The sequence below is a fragment of the Lactuca sativa genome, chromosome 8, assembly GCF_002870075.4.
Source record: "Lactuca sativa cultivar Salinas chromosome 8, Lsat_Salinas_v11, whole genome shotgun sequence".
Taxonomy (NCBI): domain Eukaryota; kingdom Viridiplantae; phylum Streptophyta; class Magnoliopsida; order Asterales; family Asteraceae; genus Lactuca; species Lactuca sativa.
Genome location: NC_056630.2, coordinates 269,702,971 through 269,722,590, shown reverse-complemented (window position 1 = coordinate 269,722,590; position 19,620 = coordinate 269,702,971). Strand labels below are relative to the sequence as shown.

Genomic DNA, 19,620 nt, shown 5'->3' with positions numbered 1-19,620 from the left:
TGTACACATCTATCTTCACATGTATGCACATATCTGTATCTGTATACTACTATGTTTTGACCAAGAAAGAATACTGAAATTCTTCAAAAGTGTTTGAAGAAGACAACTACAGCACAATAACTAATGATCTGAACTCAAATGCTACAAATCTTTTGACCCTATGTCCAAAACAACTACAAAGTTACAAAATATAAATACATGTCAGAACCAAAACCGACCAACACAGTTGGATCTAAAGATTGTCTACCATGTAACACCCTTCCATGAGGGATTAGTGAATACATAGTTTCTAGGAGAACTAAACCCCATAAATGTGTGACTGATATGCAAGAGATGGCGTGAGTAGGAATCCAATAATAGAAGAGGGCCTACAGACTTATTCCTTTTTCACTTAATAAAGAAAGTCAGGCGACTGAAGCTTTCCTTATGAAGACCTAACTTTTTACAAATTTTCTCTCATATACTTCAGTTTTCCTTCCATACAACTTCTACCTTGAATTCAAGACTTGTCATCATGTGAGGTTAAAGTTTTTACTAGACATGTTAAGCAAAAAAGAACGGAAGATGAAGTTTTACCTTCTCGGGTGCGATAAACTGGGAAAATTATACAATCGGAAGATTCTGCAACAAAAAGCGTACCTCATCAACCTTCACAATTATTTGATCAACATTTTGCCCTAATTCCTCCGCAACAACAGGTTCACGTTCGGTACGAACTTCCAGAACGGGTGCATCAATTGTTTCCATTTATTCTTGAGACTAGGATCCACGATTGAAAGAGTTTTGGAAAAGTAGATAGATTTTCTGACGCAAACAAAGCTCTGGTGTGTCGCCGGTGATGTCCGTCGTTGGAGAGCGAAGAAGGGTTTGGAAACAGGTGGGGGGTTTTGTCATGCGAGAGAATTACAAAAAAAGTAAAAGAAAACAGCGTAAAAGAAACCTGGTGGAGAAGGAGAGACGAGAATGTGGAGGTTTCGATTAAGGGTTGTTCAACTGGTAGCTTTGACGGTCGTAGTTGTCGATCGGCACTACAATTGAAAGGAGTTGCAGTCGCCGAACCCTTTAGTGTGAGGATCGATTCGGAAGGCAAGGTTTAAAAAATTTAGGGATTTCATTTTCCCTCTAAGGAGACGCGCGTTACTTAAAACAAAAATATAAAACGACATTCACAGAGGACGCACAAGTGCCCTCCGTGTTTTTAATTTTTTTTGCAAAAGACACTAATTTAAGGGCACGCAATAATGCATGACCTAAATCGTTAAATTTTTTTGAAGAGATGACAATTTTTTAATGTCACTCTCTTTTGCATAACATAAATCAATGAGTGTCGTGGTTTGCGCATCGTAAAAGGGTCTTTTTCTTGTAGTGATCCAAGATATTTAGGGTTGCATGTACACCATAGTAGTGTTAGAATGCTCAAAACCCTTCACTTCCATGGTGAGACTTTAAGCAAAACCGAATCCCCAACTTCGAATGTCATCGATCGTCTTTTCTTGTCAGCATAGCTCTTTTGACGATCCTGAGTTGCTAACATCCTTTCCCTAATCACTTTCAGCTTTTCAGCAGTCTGATGGACTATCTCGAGGCCCATAAACTACTTTTTCTCTAGCTTCAAGCCAACATGACGGTGTACGACACTTCTGTCCATACAAATCTTGATAAGGTGCCATGTTGATGCTCGAATGGTAACTATTGTTGTAGGAAAACTCTATCAGGGGAAAGTGTTGATCCCAGTTACCTTGGAATTCCAGGGTACACGCTCTTAGCATACCCTCCAGTGTTTGAATCGTCCTTTCGCTCTGACCATCTGTCTGCGGATGGTAGGTTGTACTTTAACACAACTTTGTACCCAATTCCTCTTGTAGACTCCTCCAAAACCTTGAATTGAAACGACTATCACGATCTGATACAATCGTTAAAGGAACACTATGAAGTCTTACTACTTCCTTCGCGTAAGCCTTTGCAAGCTTATCCATAGACCATCTTTCACTGGCTGCTATGAGGTGTGCACTTTTAGTGAACTGATCAACGACCACCCAAATCATGTCGTGACCCTCCATCGTTCTAGGTAGTTTAGTGACAAAATCCATGGTGATGTCTTCCCTTTTACGCATGGGTACAGGTAAAGGTTCTAAAATCCCATATGGTTTCTGATTTTATGCTTTAACTCTTGCACAGGTTACACACTCGACCACATACTTTGCAACATCAAGCTTCATCGTCGGCCACCAGTAGTACGATTTTAGATCCCTATATATCTTAGTGCTGTCAGGATGAATCGAGTACATGGTCTTGTGAGCTTTCCATCAGAAGATCTCCTACTCCTCTCGTCTTAGGTACTCAAATACTATCTTGGAATACCTTCAACCCTTGATTATTTCTACCGAACACCAACGTCTTGCCCAAATGTTCTTCCTTTCGGTCATTTTTCTCTGAAGCATCTCCCTGAGCTTTCTTGATGCTTTCCATAATCATTGAGACAACTTCAATTCTTAATGCTCTTGGCCTTCTCCTTTCAAGGCTCACTTTTCGACATAGAGCATTAGCTACAACATTTGCTTTACCATGGTGGTAAAGTATCTCACAGTCGTAATCCTTGAGCAACTCTATCCAGCGTCGTTGTATCATGTTCATTTCTTTTGATTAAAGAGATACTGAAGACTCTTATGATTAGTGAAAAGTTTGTACTTTGTATCGTAAAGATAATGCATCCATATCTTTAATGCGAATACCACTGCTGCCAACTCTAGATCATGAGTGGGGTAGTTCTTTTAGTTCTCTTTCAATTGTCGAGATGCGTATTCTATCACCTTATCCCTTTGGGTCAGAACACAATCTAACCCAACTCCAGATGCATCGCTATAAACTGCGAAGTCTTCAACTCCATTGGGTAGATAAAGAATCGGTGCTTCACACAACTTCTTTTTTGGCTACTCGAATGCTTCCTCGTGCTTCTCACTCCAAGTATAAGTAGCTCCTTTATGGTTCAAAGCTGTCAATGGAGCAGCTATTGGAGAAAAACCTTGGATAAACCTTTAGTAATATCCAGCTAATCCCAAAAAGCTTCAAATCTCCGTGGGACTCTTTGGTCGTTCCCACTTCATCACAACTTTAATCTTAGTTGGGTCAACCGTTATTCCTTCTTGGTTAACCATACAACCCAAGAATTAGACTTGTCAAATCCAAAAATCGCATTTGGAGAACTTTGCAAACAACTTCTCCTTCTTCAAAACTTCTAACACTTCTCACAGCTGCTTACCAGGCTCTTGCTGGCTCTTTGAGTAAACAAGAATGGCATCTATGAATACTATCATGGATTTATCGAGGAATGGTTTACAAACCCTGTTCATCAAATCCTTGAATGTTGTTGGAGCATTGGTTAGTCCAAATGACATAACCACGAACTCATAGTGTCTGTATCTTGTTCTGAATGCGGTTTTCACAATATCCCACTCGCTCACCTTTAGCTGATGATATCCTGACCGGAGATCGATCTTTGAGAAATAGCTCGAACCCTACAGCTGATCAAACGGGTCGTCAATCCTTGTTCTTCATTGTTGCCTTGTTCAACTCTCTATAGTTTATGCACATCCTCGCTTCCATCCTTCTTTTTTAAGAATATCACTGGACCTCTCCAGGGTGATAAACTAGGTCTAATGAAACTGTTGTCCAACAACTCCTGATGTTGCGTCATAAGCTCCTTCATCTCCGTCGGTGCTAATCGGTATGGTGCTTTTGCTATTGGAGTCGATCCTGGCAACAAGTCTATTCAAAACTCTACTTGTCTATCAGGGGGCAATCCAGGAAGATCTTCGGGAAAGACTTCCAGATAGTCATATACCATTGGTATACTTTGCATCTCATTCCTCTCCTTCTTAGCATCGATCATAAATGCCAAGTATGATGTGCATCCTTTAGACAAGCATTTTCTGGCTTTCATCAGGGAAATGATTCCAGAATTTACTCTGCGTTTGTCCCCGTACACAATAAATGACTATTTTCAAAGAAAGTTTACCCTCACTATCTTCTTCTTGCATAGTATCTCAGCAGCATTGGCACTAAGCCAATCCATTCCCAGTACGATGTCGAAACTATTCAACTCAATGGGTAATAGCTCCTTGTGGAATTCATTTCCGTTCAAGTCGATGACGATATTCTTAATGCAATCGCTAACAGGTATGAATTTGCCACTGACAACTTCTACAATTAGAGCATTATCAAGTTTTTCTATAGGCAATGCTAGTCTACCATAAAATTTATGTGATATAAAGGAGTAATTTGCTCCTGAATCAAACAATATATTGGCAGACAATCCATTTACAAGAAAGGTATATGGAGGGACGTCCGCTGCATCCAGGTCATCTGGAAAGCTCTAGCTTTTGGCTTCAGTGGGACATTGGGCCTTGCCGCCTCCTTCTTCTTGTTGGATTAATGTCTAAGTCCATAACTATATTTGGTATGTACTTGACCCGACCCGGCATGGTCCATTTGGGTTGCACTTCACCGACACAATTTATATGGATAGTCTTCTGAGAATATTATATTTATGATTTATATTAATATATTATATGTTCTAATATATTAATATATAATCATATTATTTAATTAGTATTGATCAAGAATTAATTTATAATTAATTAAGTGATCAAAATGAACTAATTAAATATGGACTCTTATATATATGGAATGGGCCAAGTTCATTTAGGTTGGGCTAAGCTTTCATGGATAGTCCATGGAGTGTTTAAGCCATGGATCATATGAAATGAAACGTCATGGGTTTAACCCTAGTCTCCATACTATATAAAGATGTCCTTGGTTGGTGAAATTGGCACTAGTGTGGGTACACTAAGAAGGGCTAGCCGATTTCACTAGAGAGAGCCAAGTATCCATATTCTCTAAAGTCTTCCAAGGTGTTTTAGTGATTTGTGATTCCACTTGAGGCTTCCACACTATTGGGGCTAAGCTCTTAAAGCTTGAAGACATCAAGCTACATCAAAAGATATGCCATCTAACTAGTACTTTGTAGTATAAGAACTTCATAATATGCTAGTTAGGATTAAAGCCTTGGAAAGTTCTTATTTGCATTTATAATAGAGAAAACATAGATACAAGGTTTATAGGGTTGCATGCACACCATAGGAGTGTTAGAATGCTCAAAACCCAACAGTGGTATCAGAGCCTAGGCTTCTTTTCTTGTTATCCTTGCAAAATTGCTTAAAAAATCGAGTTTTTATGCTGTCTGCTCAGCAGACTCGCCGAGTCCACTGATGGACTCACCGAGTCCAAGGCAAAATGCATCCAACTCGCCGAGTTGGTTCATGCACTCGACGAGTTGGACCCCCAGACAACATAAATTCGACTATTTTGGATGGAATTGGACTAGGAACATTACCCTAAGATGTTTTTGGACTTATAAACTTGTTTTTTGACATGGTAATGTTCATGCTAATCCAATTTCAAAGATAATTGTCAATAGATTCATGTTTTGTATTAGTTTAAGTGTTATGCTAATTACATGAAAAAGTTTGATTCCAATTATCTTGTTCATATGAGTTGCCTAGATTAATAGAAAGGTTGATTGATTATGTTTCTTTGATCCATTTTAATCTAAGAATTAATTCTAAAATGTGTTTGTGTAACTTGTCCAAAAGTTACATGAAAAGTCACATTAAAGATTCTTAAAACTCATGAAGGATGGCAAAGGTTACAAAAATGAAGAGTCATGTCTCATTGAATGGTTTTATGATTCCATAACTTGTCCTCAAGTTATGGAAGTTCAAGAGTCACTTCATTAAGTAATAAAATGTGTAACCTTAATTAAGTCCATAAGTTATAAAATAAAGAAAAGTTAATTCTTTTATTATTTTAAAGTCTTCCATAACTTTTCCTCAAGTTATGGAACTTGAAGGGTTTTTTAATTAAAACTACTTTAAACACATAAGTTATGGAATAGAAAAGTTTTTAAAGTTACAAAACTTGCCCTCAAGTTTTGGAATTTGAAAAGTTTTCTCTTATGAATACTTTAATTCCAAGTTAGCTTTTAGAATTTTAAAAGTTAAAATTCAACCCTTATACTTTATAATATTATAAGTTAATAATATTTATATATATGTATAAGAGTAAAGTCAGTCTTACCGTTAGTAGGCCTCATTCACGAAGTCGGTCTATAAGGGGGTATAAGGTTACTGCCTATAAAATGACAGTTTAATGGGTGTCCACTCTCACCCACCGCTTCCTTGGCCGGTGGAGGGTCGTTAGTCGAACGGGTAGGACAAGGACTATAATTCTCCCTTCATTAAAAGTATTAATGATAAATACTAAGTAACTAAACTTTTATAAATACCAAATCTTAGTTACTTAGGAAAATGTTAATAAGGTGCTAATCCATGAAATTACACTTTGCACTTTGTTTAAGTCGGTTAGTGGAGCGTGTGTTGTTAACCGGCACACTAACTCGTATTTAACAAGGTAGGCAAAGGGTAACTTAATGTTTATCATAGTATCGATGGAGCATGTGTGGTTAACCGACACATCGATTGAGGGGTAAACACTTAAGGGTACCAAGTAATTTGCATGGTTACTTCACACCTTCTTTTGTGATCCTTGGCATCCCAGTCACAAAACCTGAAGGGCACACTCGAGATTTAAACATGCCATTGAAAGTTCAATGAATCTCAAAGATCTAGGAGTTTCAAATCCAATTAAAACTTAATAAATTATTTCGTTTTTCATGGTGGAAATTGGTGAATCGTCATTCACCTATCTTCAAATATTCTATAGCTTGGATTACGGCATCCCTCTTCCAAGTTATAAAATATTGTGTTGGGTCCTAGCCTTAATATTTCATATTGGGTGTTATATTAAGGACTGTAAATCAACTATCTTGAATATCTCCCAAAAGGTGTCTAGTTCAGACATCTATGATCTTCCCAAATCTCTTGGAACTTCACTTCCTCCACCTCCTCTAATTATTCTTCCTATCCCACAAGTTCAAGGTCACTCAATCCGTATTGGCAAGGCAAGGTCTAGGTGTGATCACATCTTGGAGATGAAGTCACATATTGACAAGCCGGGAGAGTTGGGTGTCAAAGTCTTGAGAAAGTTAGTGGTTCAATCACTTTCTAAGTCACATACTGAGTTCCTTGGGACTCCTATGAAACAGACTATGACAAGACTCTTAATGATCTTATCTATTTGCTTGGTGTTGCTGAATCAACAATGATTTGGAAGGCTAGTAAAGCAAATTTGATTAGGAGATCAACTTCCCAAAACTTTATGGACAGGGACAATAGTGACACATGAAATCCAGAAAAGCATTCTCTTCCCAATGGAAATGTATTGGCCATAGTCAACTTGGTTGACCAAAGGGTAAAGAGAAAGGATAAGTCTAAGATAGTTCCATGTATTATAACCTAAGAGTCCATATGTTTCTATTGCCAAAGGAAGGGGCTTTGGTTACGAAGCTGCCAAACTTACCTAAGGATGGTAAAGTCAATAAGTTTGACTTTATTTCAGGTAAAGTCCATTGTCTAACTCTATTAAGTTCCTACTTGGAGATTCTTATTACATGATGTGGCTGGGTCACATGTTGATGTTTTAAGAATCAAAGAAAAGTAAAGGAACTTAAAGGAAGTATATGTTGATTCTGATCACGAAGATGGATTTCAATCGCATGGTTCGGTGATCAGAATGTTGAGCAGGTGCTTAAGAGTTATGATAGATTGCTTAGGAATAGATGACAACAAGTTTTCATATACATTTGCATTGTAAGGATTAGTTTTTCTGCAAAGTTTTAAAATAAAAGAAAAGTTTTTAATTTTATTTATTTTAAAATATCCTTACAATGGCATTTAGGAAAAAAAAAGATGTTTCTTATATGATTCCATTGATAGCAATATTGGAAATATGAATTTGATTCTTTCATTTGTAGTAGTGTCTAAATTTACCAAATAAGGAAAGATTCTCATCATCAAAGTTTCAGTTGGATAGAAACTTGGAATCATGCAAGTTGTATAGTATGATGAATAAGAACTTTCGAGCATTGGAAAATTAAGACTAACTGCTTGTTCACATGGATGTGTGAGTCAAGAGAAGGACTAAGGGATCAAGTACACTTTCTTGTGCACTTGTCAAAGTCCACCACAAAAGATGGATAAGACTATTCGTCATGATTTATTAAGGTTTAGTAAATATGATTATACTTACAAGGTTAAGTATAATTCTGAAGCATTGGAAAATTTTCAATGTATGACAGAACGAATAAGAAGAATCAAATTAGGCAGAAGGATAAAAGTTTCTCAAATTTGAAAAGATGGGAGAGTACATTAGTATCATGTTTTAAGATCATCTTAATGATTTTGAGACCTTATCAAAATTCACCCTCTAAGTGCATTATGATAGTTAAGAAGAGGAGTTATGAATTGTTGAAGTGGTTAAATCAAGAAGATGATTCATACTTCATTCCAAAAATAATTCTTAGAGTTATACTCTAAGATTGTAATTTGAGTGCATGTTCTAAAGAAGGTTTAAAATAGTTGTCAAATGTATGAGTAAAAGTTTTCTACTCTTGAACATTTGAAATTGGTAAGTTGTGATGTTTTGGATAAAACAAAGACCAACTAAGGCTAATTGTGTTAAGTGTCTGTCTTGATTAGAATCCACACTATCTCTTGAATATTTGGCAAGAAATTCTTATAGGTCAAGGAGACAGTGGGAGTCTAAAAGATCCTGAAAGGGTTTCAAGAAGTAATCAAGAATAAAACCTGTATTTCATCACTAGCACACAACTAGATGTTTATAACCTATCGTGTTGACACTTCTGTGCCCATTCCAGTTAAGTTGGCTACACATTTGAGTTCTACATGTTCTCAATTGTGTGCATACCTACTAGGAAGGAATGGAAGGCCCTTGAGCTGGCAGGTGGCAAGAAGTTAAGATTACATAAGTTCAATCCATATGAGTTAGGATTTGTCACTAACCTAGTCTTGTGATTATGGTTTGACAAATTCTCATGGATAAGAACACATACACCATAAAATCTAAGTGTCATAAGGTTTCTCTCCGATTCATGAAAATGATGGTGAGGAAATTCTTTCACTAAGTAGATTTTAATTGCAGCTCTTAAAGTTGTTAGTGGAGCGTGCGTGGTTAACCGGCACACTAACATTGACTTATGAGAAATGGAAAAAGATCTAAACAATTGATACTATGATTACGACATCCCTTTTCATAGTTCTGAAATTGTTTAGAGACACTTGTGAGCCATCTAAGAGAGGTGTATGATTTTGATAAAGTCTTATCAAGGCAATCTAGTATCAGAAATCTGAACTTTGGTAAGAAAGTCAATAAAGTATTGATTTCTGGAAGTCCAGTTGATTTCTGGGTACATGTCAAAGGTAGTGGAAGCATAAGTGTTATGCTATTAATCATCATGTTAGTGGGAGCATGATAATTATGATAAAGGTTGCAAGTTAGCAATGTTAATTATAGAAAACAAAAGGTCTCAATTGGGAAAAAGTTGTTTTGCTATAATTAAGGGAGAGGAAATTATACTTCATGTCAAATCTAAAAGCTTAGATTGAGGTTTTAATCGTACTTAGTCAAGAATATATATGAATTTCATGTTGGAATGGCTCAACATAAGGAAATTCTATATATATATATATATATATATATATATATATATATATATATATATATATATATATGTATATATATATATGTATATATATATATATATATGGGTTCATTATTTGCGTTCTAAAATTCGATTATGATTACGGCATCCCTTTTCATAATCTGAATTATGAGAACTTGGCAAATAGAAATGGAAATATTATAGCAAAAGACTGGTTTAGTTTTTATGTAAGACATCATGAATCGTGTCCCATATGCTTTGGATATAGGATCGATTACATGTGCTATTTTCATCCTTTCTAAAATTTTCCAAATGCCTGGGGCATTAAGAAGGGAAAGGTCTAGAATTGGATATGACTAAAATGATTAAGCAATTGTTGAGGACAATCTAAGGTTTATCAAATATTGGTTGCTCAAGGACAGATGGAAGTATAGTATTAACTCTGGAAGGACCATATTGACATAATCTGTAAGGAGGCAACTCTTGTTCAGAAGTGATAGTCAAACTGGAATATGGAAATGCTTCAAAGTTAGGAAGTATTCAATCTGTATGATTAGGAAACTTAATGCAAGAAGTATGTTTCCAAGGAGTTGATCTCCTTTGGAATACTCTGTAATGATTGTTGCCAAGTCTTTATGAATTTGTGCATAATCATTACAAGAGGATCAATGCATATAAGTTTAGAATCTAACACATTTCAGTAAATGGCATGAATTTGGAATTCTTGCATTTGCAGTAAGGAATTGGGACTATGAAATGAGAATCATTGGAGTTATGTTCAATCGATCAAGTTCACAAAGTAAGGATCATAGACAAACATAGAGTGCATACTTGGTGTATGGCAAAGCTATTGTTTAAGAAAAACATAGTGTACATGCTTGGAGCATGGGACAACTAGTGTTTTTAATTCAAGTATAAAGTTGATAAAACCGAAACAATGAATACTGAGTAATCCGTATGGTGATAAATAAAAGTGTTTATTTATATTCATAGGGTTTGATACCATATTTGATTCATTTATTCTTGTGTTTCACTTTGCATGTTTTGACTTCCAGAATAAACTAGGTTATTCTTTTTGAATGACTAAGTTATTCAAACCATCCACAGTCGGTCATATGTTGGACGTAGATATGAATCAAGACTGTCATGGGTTAGATTGTAGAGGTCCAAGTTGGTGGACAAAGTTGTGCTACAACACTTATGAGTGCTCATAAGTTCTGAGTATTGGATTCAACCCGCGCTCATTTGAATCACTTCATGGATTTTATCACGAGTGATCACGAGACGATAATATCTTATATTCTTCAAACCTAGAGATATGAGTTGTTACTATGAGTTGATAGTACATTGATTGCATGAAAACGCACTGGTAACTCGATGTTATAAAACGTGCCTTTGTGTATGAATCAACAAGTAGTAGAACAAGCCATATGAGTCGAAGTTTATCCATTCCTTTTACCTTCGAGATAAAAGCGATATCTGTGGGCCCCTCGATGATTTAATGATGACATGTGTGAGTGCTTGGCCAAGCCAGGACTGATTTGATTTGTTCAATCAGTCAGTCGTCATGAATCGGAAATCGGGAAACAACAAATGGACAGAGAGAATGATTATAATCCATGTCTCAGTCCATATGATATCTAGAATGGAGGAATATATGATCTCTTATCTAATGGACAAGTCATTTACAATGTCAGAGTTCGACAGCGGCTTGACAACGACTTTAAGAGCTACGATTGCCAGTTAGGTTTTGAAGTCATACTCAATAATAGTTTTAGACTTATCCAAGTAGGAGACTGTTGGATTAATGTCTAAGTCCATAACTATATTTGGTATCTACTTGACCCGACCTGGCATGGTCCATTTGGGTTGCACTTCACCGACACAATTTATATGGATAGTCTTTTGAGAATAGTATATTTATGATTTATATTAATATGTTATAAGTTCTAATATATTAAAATATAATCATATTATTTAATTAGTATTGATCAAGAATTAATTTATAATTAATTAAGTGATCAAAATGAACTAATTAAATATGGACTCTTATATATATGGAATGGGCGAAGTTCATTTAGGTTGGGCTAAGCTTTCATGGATAGTCCATGGAGTGTTTAACCCATGGATCATATGAAATGAAACGTCATGGGTTTAACCCTAGTCTCCATACTATATAAAGATGTCCTTGGTTGGTGAAATTGGCACTAGTGTGGGTACACTAAAAAGGGCTAGTCGATTTCACTAGAGAGAGCAAAGTATCAATATTCTCTAAAGTCTTCCAAGGTGTTTTGGTGATTTGTGATTCCACTTGAGGCTTCCACACTATTGGGGCTAAGCTCTTAAAGCTTGAAGACATCAAGCTACATCAAAAGGTATGTCATCTAACTAGTACTTTGTAGTATAAGAACTTCATAATATGATACTTAGGATTAAAGCCTTGGAAAGTTCTTATTTGCATGTATAATAGAGAAAACATAGATCCAAAGTTTATAGGGTTGCATGTACACCATAGGAGTGTTAGAATGCTCAAAACCCAACACTTCTTCGGGCAATCCCTCGAGATTTACCCTTCCTTATTACACCCATAACAAACTTTCTTGTTGAAGGTGCACTTAATGACATAGTGCCCAGGATTTCCACACTTAAAATAAGTGATCTCTTCGTCACATTTCCTCCTCCTCTCGAACCAGACTTCGAGGATTTACTTTTCATGTTGGATCTCGAAGATCCATTGAACTTCCTTTTCTCACCAACCTCAATTCTCTCCAGACCCCTTTCTTTTAACTGGTTCTCAACATTCTTGGCTGCTTTAATGGCTGCCTTCAACGTGCTTGCCATTTTGACTGTTGGGCCAAAGTCTGATGGCAATTTACCAAATTTCTCTATCTTGGCGAGTTCAGTCGGCACCAAGTATGGAAATAACTTCATCTTCTCGGTGAATGCAGTAGTATAGTCATCAATGCTCATCCTCCTCTTCTTCAAGTTCTAGAACTCATTTTTTAGATCTATCAGATCTATTTCGGAGCAGTACTACATCTTCAACTGCTCCAAGAACATTTCTCAAGACATCTTCAGGGCTTCTCCCCGTGGCATCGTATCTGCCAACAATTTCCACCAGCTCAAGACTCCGGTCTTTAGTTGTCTGACCGCAAAGATGGTTTTCTGCTTGTCGCTATAGTTGCAGCTTTCAAACGCCATCTCCATTTCGGAGATCTAGTCCATAATCTCTACTGGATTTGGGCTTCTGGAAAGACTTGGTGGTTTAGCACCCAAGAAGTTCTTATACATACGTCCATCTCTGTCGATTTCCCTCTCCGGGTCGTTCCTTCTTGCCATTGAGGGTTCCACTTGGCTGACCGTGCGGCTATAATTTCCTTCTTATGACTGTCCGTCATTTAGTTCTGGTTGTTCAACAGGCACTAAAGGTTCATCCCTATTATTCAGCGACAGTTGCCTCATTTCTTCCCTCAATTCAACCATGATAACTCGAATCATGGCTTGTACTCCAACCATTGTGACTGGATCAAGTGCAGCTTCTACTATCGGCACTTGTTCAATCCCTTGGGGACGAGGCTACAGATTCTTGTTTTCATTCAAGTTTTGGGTTCTTGCCATGTCGATCTATACACCAAATTAGGTGAATTTAGATCTTTATTTACGATAGGCGTTTAAATCCTCCTTATCACTCCGAAACGTTACATGCTAGTTCTAATATCGTAATCGAACGCTTAGAATCCTGAACACATAAGGTTTCCAGATCCGGTCGGCAACAGACAATAGACCCGAACAAATATAGCATATAAGGCAAACATAAAGCATTTAGCACATAAAAGCACTTTAGGCATCTTTCCTAAAATATACTAGTGCTCATGTCTAAAATATTGTAGACACTCATCTCACGATCATCGCTTAGCATTCTAAGTTTAAGTCTAGAAATCCTACAAATTCCTAGTTCACTTAAACTAATGCTCTAATACCAACTGTGACATCCCCATTTTCATGGCCAGAAAGGACCGATTTCGTTTATGCTTTATAATAAAAGCAGAGTAACTTTTTACAGAAAGTGTTGTGGAATTTGTTCCCAAAAATTATAGATAAGAATTTATCAAAGTATTTCCGAAAAATATATTTTCATTACATTACAAAACTCGAGATGTCATCGTCAATGCATATCAAAAGCATAAAGAAAAGGCTACATAGGCCTTACAACATTTCTATTTATTTCTACTAGCCTATAATACATAATCTCTCATCAAATCATCCAACTATGCTCTTGTGCCACTACTTGTGAAACAAAAAAAACTGAGTGGGTCAGGCTGGGGAGCCTGGTGAGCATATAGGATTTTCAACCCACAATAAATAAGTTTATTATTTTCAACAATCATTCAACCCGATTACCCACTCCCGTTATCCTCACTTTACGTACCTAAAGCATCTATTATAAGGAACATATCCTAAGGAATTTCATCAGGATGGACAGTACTGCTAAGGGGATTCCTCAACCATTTAGGTCCGTAAGGCAACCATGAAGGGGATGGAGTACACCGGTGAACACGTCGTTCACAAACACCTATAGGTTGCGAGTTTGGTAGTGTTCCACTGAAATTCCTAGAAAAGTCTGTCGTCGTCATCCATACTCCGCTAGATGACTGGATCATCGTCAACACCGAGGCCTCTCATCATTTTATTTCATCACACGCCAACTATTTCATCTACCCATGTTTTACCCAACATATTTGTAGATATAAAATACATATACAGTTCAGATCTGGAAACAAAGTTTAAATCTTTCATGCATCATAGATCTCAAAGTATAAAAAATATATATACAGTTTAGATCTGAAAGTTTAGATTTGAAGTGAGAAAGTTTAGGTTTGAAGGAAAAAGTTCAGATACGAAAGAAAAAAGTTTAGATCTGAAAGAAAAGTTCAGATCTAAAAAGAAAGAGATTTAGATCTCTAATCCAACATAGATCTCAGGTAAACATATAATATATACACATAACACATAATTTATATAAAATACTTCATATCTATGTGTAAGATGAAAGTGACTATACACTCACTCGATAAGGTGGTGATTCGGATAGCGCTTCGCTTCATAAAATAATCTCCTTTGACAAAACGAGGAGGTTTGCTTGAAAATCGGGCTCTGCGGGGGTAGAGTTTCTAAACCGAAAAACTCTTTTTCTCGGAGTCTTTGGACGCTTCGGGGCTTTCTTCTAGTGCTAGGGAGGTTTCCTAGGCTTCAGGGTGGTTTAGAGAGGCTAGAGAGAGAGAGAGAGAAAGTAGAGAGAGAGAGAGAGAAAGAAGGTGTAAATGATGTGAAAATGAAGGCTAACCTCTCAACCCTTTTATAGGCCGGAGGCTCGCAAGTACGCTTGGCGTACTTTGGATCTACGCAGTACGTAGGTGTCGGTCAACGACTGGGACAACGTGGCTAGTTTTGGACCACAGGAGAATAAGAGCATGCATCATACCCATCTTCGTACACGGGGCGTACTTCGATACGCGAGGCATCCGAAGTTACGCTGGGCGTACCCCTCGCACCCATGTCACAATTTTCACTCTCGACTTCTAAAATTCATAACTTTCACATACGAGCTCCGTTTTTTACGTTCTTTATATCCACACGTAGGTGGGACCGTACTCTACAACTTTCGTTTAGACTCCGTTGGCTAATTCTGAATTTATTTATAAAGTTATATTTTTAACAGGCCGGGATAGGAAAAGTCCGTTAAAAATTCATAACTTCTTCATCTGACGTCCGTTTTCATCTGTCTTTTTTACCGTTGAGCTACTATTAATGAGACCTTCGATTCCCGTTTAGGTTGCGTCGGCCGAAAACCGTTCGATCTACTATTCGAACTCCGGGCTGTGTATTGTTGATCCGAAACTTAGAAAAATTATAATTTTCTCATACGAAGTCAGATTTAGGCGTTCTTTTTATGCACGTTCTCAGTTTAACGTATGCTACGAATTTCGTTTCGATCGCTAAGGCTAAAAAGCACTTATCGTAAACTCATTTTTTACGTCACGCAGTATCATGCCGGTTCTGTTGCGAAACTTCGACATGTCATAATTTCTTTGTTATAACTCAGATTTCGACGTTCTATATATGTCTGAAATCCTTGTCACGACCACTACAACTTTCTTCATAGATATCGGGCTTATCTAATGTTTTATTTTTGACGCTTATTTTTATTATATTTTTACAAACAAGTATATAATCATAAAAAAATCACATAATTCAAATAATATTTAAGTAATTTATCTTTATTACTTTAAAATGGTTACAATGGTTAGCCTTGACTATTACATCATCAAATTAATGTTTATCCTCGAAACACGGGCGTTACAGGTGTTAGACAAATGAACTAGATTTCCAGTTATGATTTACGGCGCAATTATTAATTGGGGTTTTTATTTGATTAATTAGCGCAGAGATTTTACAGTTCAGCAACCCGATCATTTGTTTGACTGACAGCAGTATTTGTTTTTGTTGACAAAATACCATTGAAATTATGGTATTTTGTGTTGTAAACACAAAATTCCACTTGCTTACTTTTTTTATAGCAATTTTGAAAAATCAAATAATTACATTAAGTTGCCCATTTATGACATTAACCCGGAAAAAAATGCATCAAGTCAAGCATCGTCAGCCTTGACAAATCGACCCTTGATTCGCTTTCTAGTGTCAGCTCTTGCCTTCCTCGACTCATACCGGATGTGTTTCACATACCTACACAGTCGGACATATTTCATCAAAAAAGAAAAAAATCTTAAGCTACAAATTTATCAAAAAGTACCTCCTGGATTTCTTCTTCTCCAGATAACGAAGCATCGCATTGCCTCTGTTCCTTGCCAAAACCTCTGTATCATCTGAACCACCAGTACCAATACCATATCCCTTTTGTGTTCCAAAACATGATTTGGAGCTGTTCTGGATTTTGAGCTACGCAATTCAATATTATGATGCTTAATAATATTTATATGCCCAGAACAAAAATCCAAACTAACTGACACAAAATTGGAAAAATTGGAAAATGGCTTACATTCATCCCTAATCCTATTCCTGTCGTATGATCTTCACTCATCAATCCCCCATTATTTCTATCTGGACTAGCCGTTCGTTCCATATCAAAATCCCATATCTGCAGGAAACAAACACACACAAATCTCTATATTGAAAACTAAAACTTTAAACGTTTTAAATTGTCAAGTATTCTTTCATCTTTTGTAATTAAGTGAATTATTCATCAAATTCACGAGATATATATAACCTGAGTGCCTCGTCGGTCTCCGGGTATGGAGTTCCAAAGCATGTTGTGTTGCAAAGTTGGATCGTCTATCCGATCCACATCAACCCGACCGTGCTTCATCATAAGCAAAGATGTAAACGGTACCTCCTCCTCTTCCTCCTGATGCTGCTGTCCTCTTGCACCATTACCATCGGATGACAATGCGCTTCTCTTGGAAAGCTCGATCAACTGTTTCAAAATTACATTTTTTTGCTTCTCACATCTAGAAATCGACTTCTTAAACACATCACTCTCGTCAGACTCAGGCACCATCACCTCTTGCATCCACGAGTTCGGGTCGGCCAACAGATATTCCCAATGACCCGAATCATGAAGTGGGTTGTTGGTGGATTTTGTGTGGTAGTGGTTCAAATCTAATCCCCAGGTGGAGGCGAGCTCAAGAGGCGATGGGCATCCAATAAACCCCTCAATGGGGGTCCGATCGTGTGAGGCGGAAGCAGAGCAGAGACCGTGAGCATCCCAGTCACATTCCCGGCATAGGAGGAGGTTGTCCGTGGAGCAGCGGACGGATACAGGTGCGGATCGGCAGCCCTCGCAGATCTGTGAGCGGAGGTGTTTACCGGAGAGGGCATTGGCGGCGTGAACCTGGTGGTCGCAGAACAGGCAGAGTTTAGCGGAATCAGCGCGGCAGAAGAGAAGAGCAATCTGATTGTGGCAATAATCGCAAGGCAGAGTCTCCTGTACTTCTCCTGGATTGTTGGGCGTTCCCATTCTTACGCAATTTGGAAAGTCAAGGAGCGAGGGTTTCCCCTTTGGGAAGGGTTTTGATTTTTAGTTATTGATGCATCTTTCATCTCATCACTTTATTGCCTAAATAATAATTCGCTTCGTAAACAATTTATTTATTTATTTATTTTTTATCATATATAACAATATATGCATTATAGAGGTACAATATAACATTTTATGTATAAATTATCTTTTAAATGCAATATTCTACTTAACAACGGTTTACGTGTTTAACGACTAAGAAAAGTAATCAAAATATTTTAGGTTTGTTATAAGGTTAAATACCAAAAAGTCACAAAGTTTTTACAAAAATTCGATTTTGATATTGTGTTATTTTTTGCTTCAAATTAAATATTATGTTTCTAATTTGTTAAAATTCTAATGACTATTTGACCAATCAATCCAATTAACTGTTTAATTAGAATAGTAAAATGTCAGTTTTAATTATATGATGTGTTAATATTTCAAAATTAAAAAAATATATATTACAAAACACACTAAATCATTTTTTTTTCCAATATTGACACTCAATTTTTTTTGTCCCCAATTGATCATCATTTTCTTTTTCTAATTTTATTCAGTTTTAATGACATGACATTTTATTTTTTCGTTCAAAATCAAATATATTTTTTTATTCCATTTGAAACTACATAAATAATTTTTTTTACGTTTGAAACCATATAAATACATTTATTTCATTTTAAAACATAGTTTTTATATAAATACAAGATTTTTTGCATTCAAACCATAATGTTATGTAAAAATATTTATTAATTATATTATAACCATAATTTTAATACATAATATATTTCTTGATTTGTTAGGAAAAAAAATCTTAAAATTTAAAGATTCAGTATGTTAGAATTATTAAATAAAATAAAATTGAACATGAGACAACAATTAAACTTATGCCAATTGGTTAAGAAATGTAAAAATAAGTTTTATTGATCATTTGATTACGTTTATGTTAGATCATATTCTTTATATAGTTATCGACATAAGTAAATAAATCTAAAATGAATGTAATGAAAATCAAGAAATATATATAAGAAAATAAATGAAATATAAAAGTTTCACTTAAGTGTCCTACTTTGGAAACATGGAAATTTTATATAAATTCATAATAAATGTGGTATAATAGTTAAAATGTCTACTTGAAACAATAGAGAAGATCATTTAATTACAATACATCAGCTTTATAAATAACAACATAAATATGTATTAATTATATTATAATTGTATTTGACATGTACTATTAGGAAGTAATAATTTTTTTCAACAATCAAGAATTGTATGTACGAGAACCAAAAATCATGAATATATAAAACAAATGGTCCATGGTAATTAAAGCGACATCAGACTCTAATGTTTTCGAGATCACATTAGCTCATATTACTGTGCATTCCACATCTCTAAACTCATTTTAAAGTTGTGCATTTACAAAAAAAAAATTGGTTATAATATAATTAATATATATTTATACATAACATTATGGATTAAATGTAAAAAAATTGTATTTAAAGAAACAAAATGTGGTTTTAAATGATAAAAATATTTTTACAGTTTCAAATATAAAAAAAAAAAAATATTTATGTGGTTTCAAATGGAAAATGATCAATAGTGCACAAAATTAGTTAAAAAATGGTGTACAATTTGGAATAAAAAATGGACTGTCAAAACTGAAAAAAAAAACACAATGTCACAATAAAAAAACATAGTGTCTTTTGTGCAATTGTTTCAATTTTAAAACATCAATGTGTCACGTTATCAAAACTGAAACATCATCATGTCATGACAATAGTCAATCAGGTTCACCAGTTAAGTGATCAGAATTGTAACAAACTGGAAACATAATGTCTAATTTGAGATAAAAAAAATAACGTAGTATCAAAATCAAATTTCTATGTAAATTTAGTGACTTTTGTGGTAT

At 35.8% G+C, this 19,620-nt stretch overlaps 1 protein-coding gene across 2 annotated transcripts; it reads right to left on the bottom strand.

The window, feature by feature from the left end:
* Nucleotides 1–16,155: 16,155 nt before the first annotated feature.
* Nucleotides 16,156–17,750, bottom strand: LOC111898301 (zinc finger protein CONSTANS-LIKE 15). 2 transcript variants are annotated; one of them, XM_023894217.2, is made up of 4 exons: nucleotides 16,923–17,750; nucleotides 16,695–16,793; nucleotides 16,449–16,521; nucleotides 16,156–16,381 (listed from the first exon to the last, which is right to left on the bottom strand). In XM_023894217.2, exons 1-4 carry the CDS (start codon nucleotides 17,670–17,672, stop codon nucleotides 16,374–16,376), a joined length of 930 nt encoding a protein of 309 aa, XP_023749985.1. In that variant the 5' UTR covers nucleotides 17,673–17,750; the 3' UTR covers nucleotides 16,156–16,373. The 2 variants fall into 2 exon arrangements, with proteins under 2 accessions (XP_023749985.1, XP_023749983.1); XM_023894215.3 differs by having other exon boundaries at nucleotides 16,449–16,594; nucleotides 16,923–17,748.
* Between the last annotated feature and the right edge of the window lie 1,870 nt (nucleotides 17,751–19,620).

What these genes read in the sequence shown, in the direction of transcription:
- LOC111898301 (XM_023894215.3), bottom strand. Translation starts at nt 17,672, where the DNA reads ATGGGAACGCCCAACAATCCAGGAGAAGTACAGGAGACTCTGCCTTGC. An exon ending in GAGACCGACGAGGCACTCAG is followed by an intron (nt 16,794 to 16,922) that starts GTTATATATATC and finishes TGTTTCCTGCAG; the next exon opens with ATATGGGATTTTGATATGGA. An exon ending in GAATAGGATTAGGGATGAAT is followed by an intron (nt 16,595 to 16,694) that starts GTAAGCCATTTT and finishes TGAATTGCGTAG; the next exon opens with CTCAAAATCCAGAACAGCTC.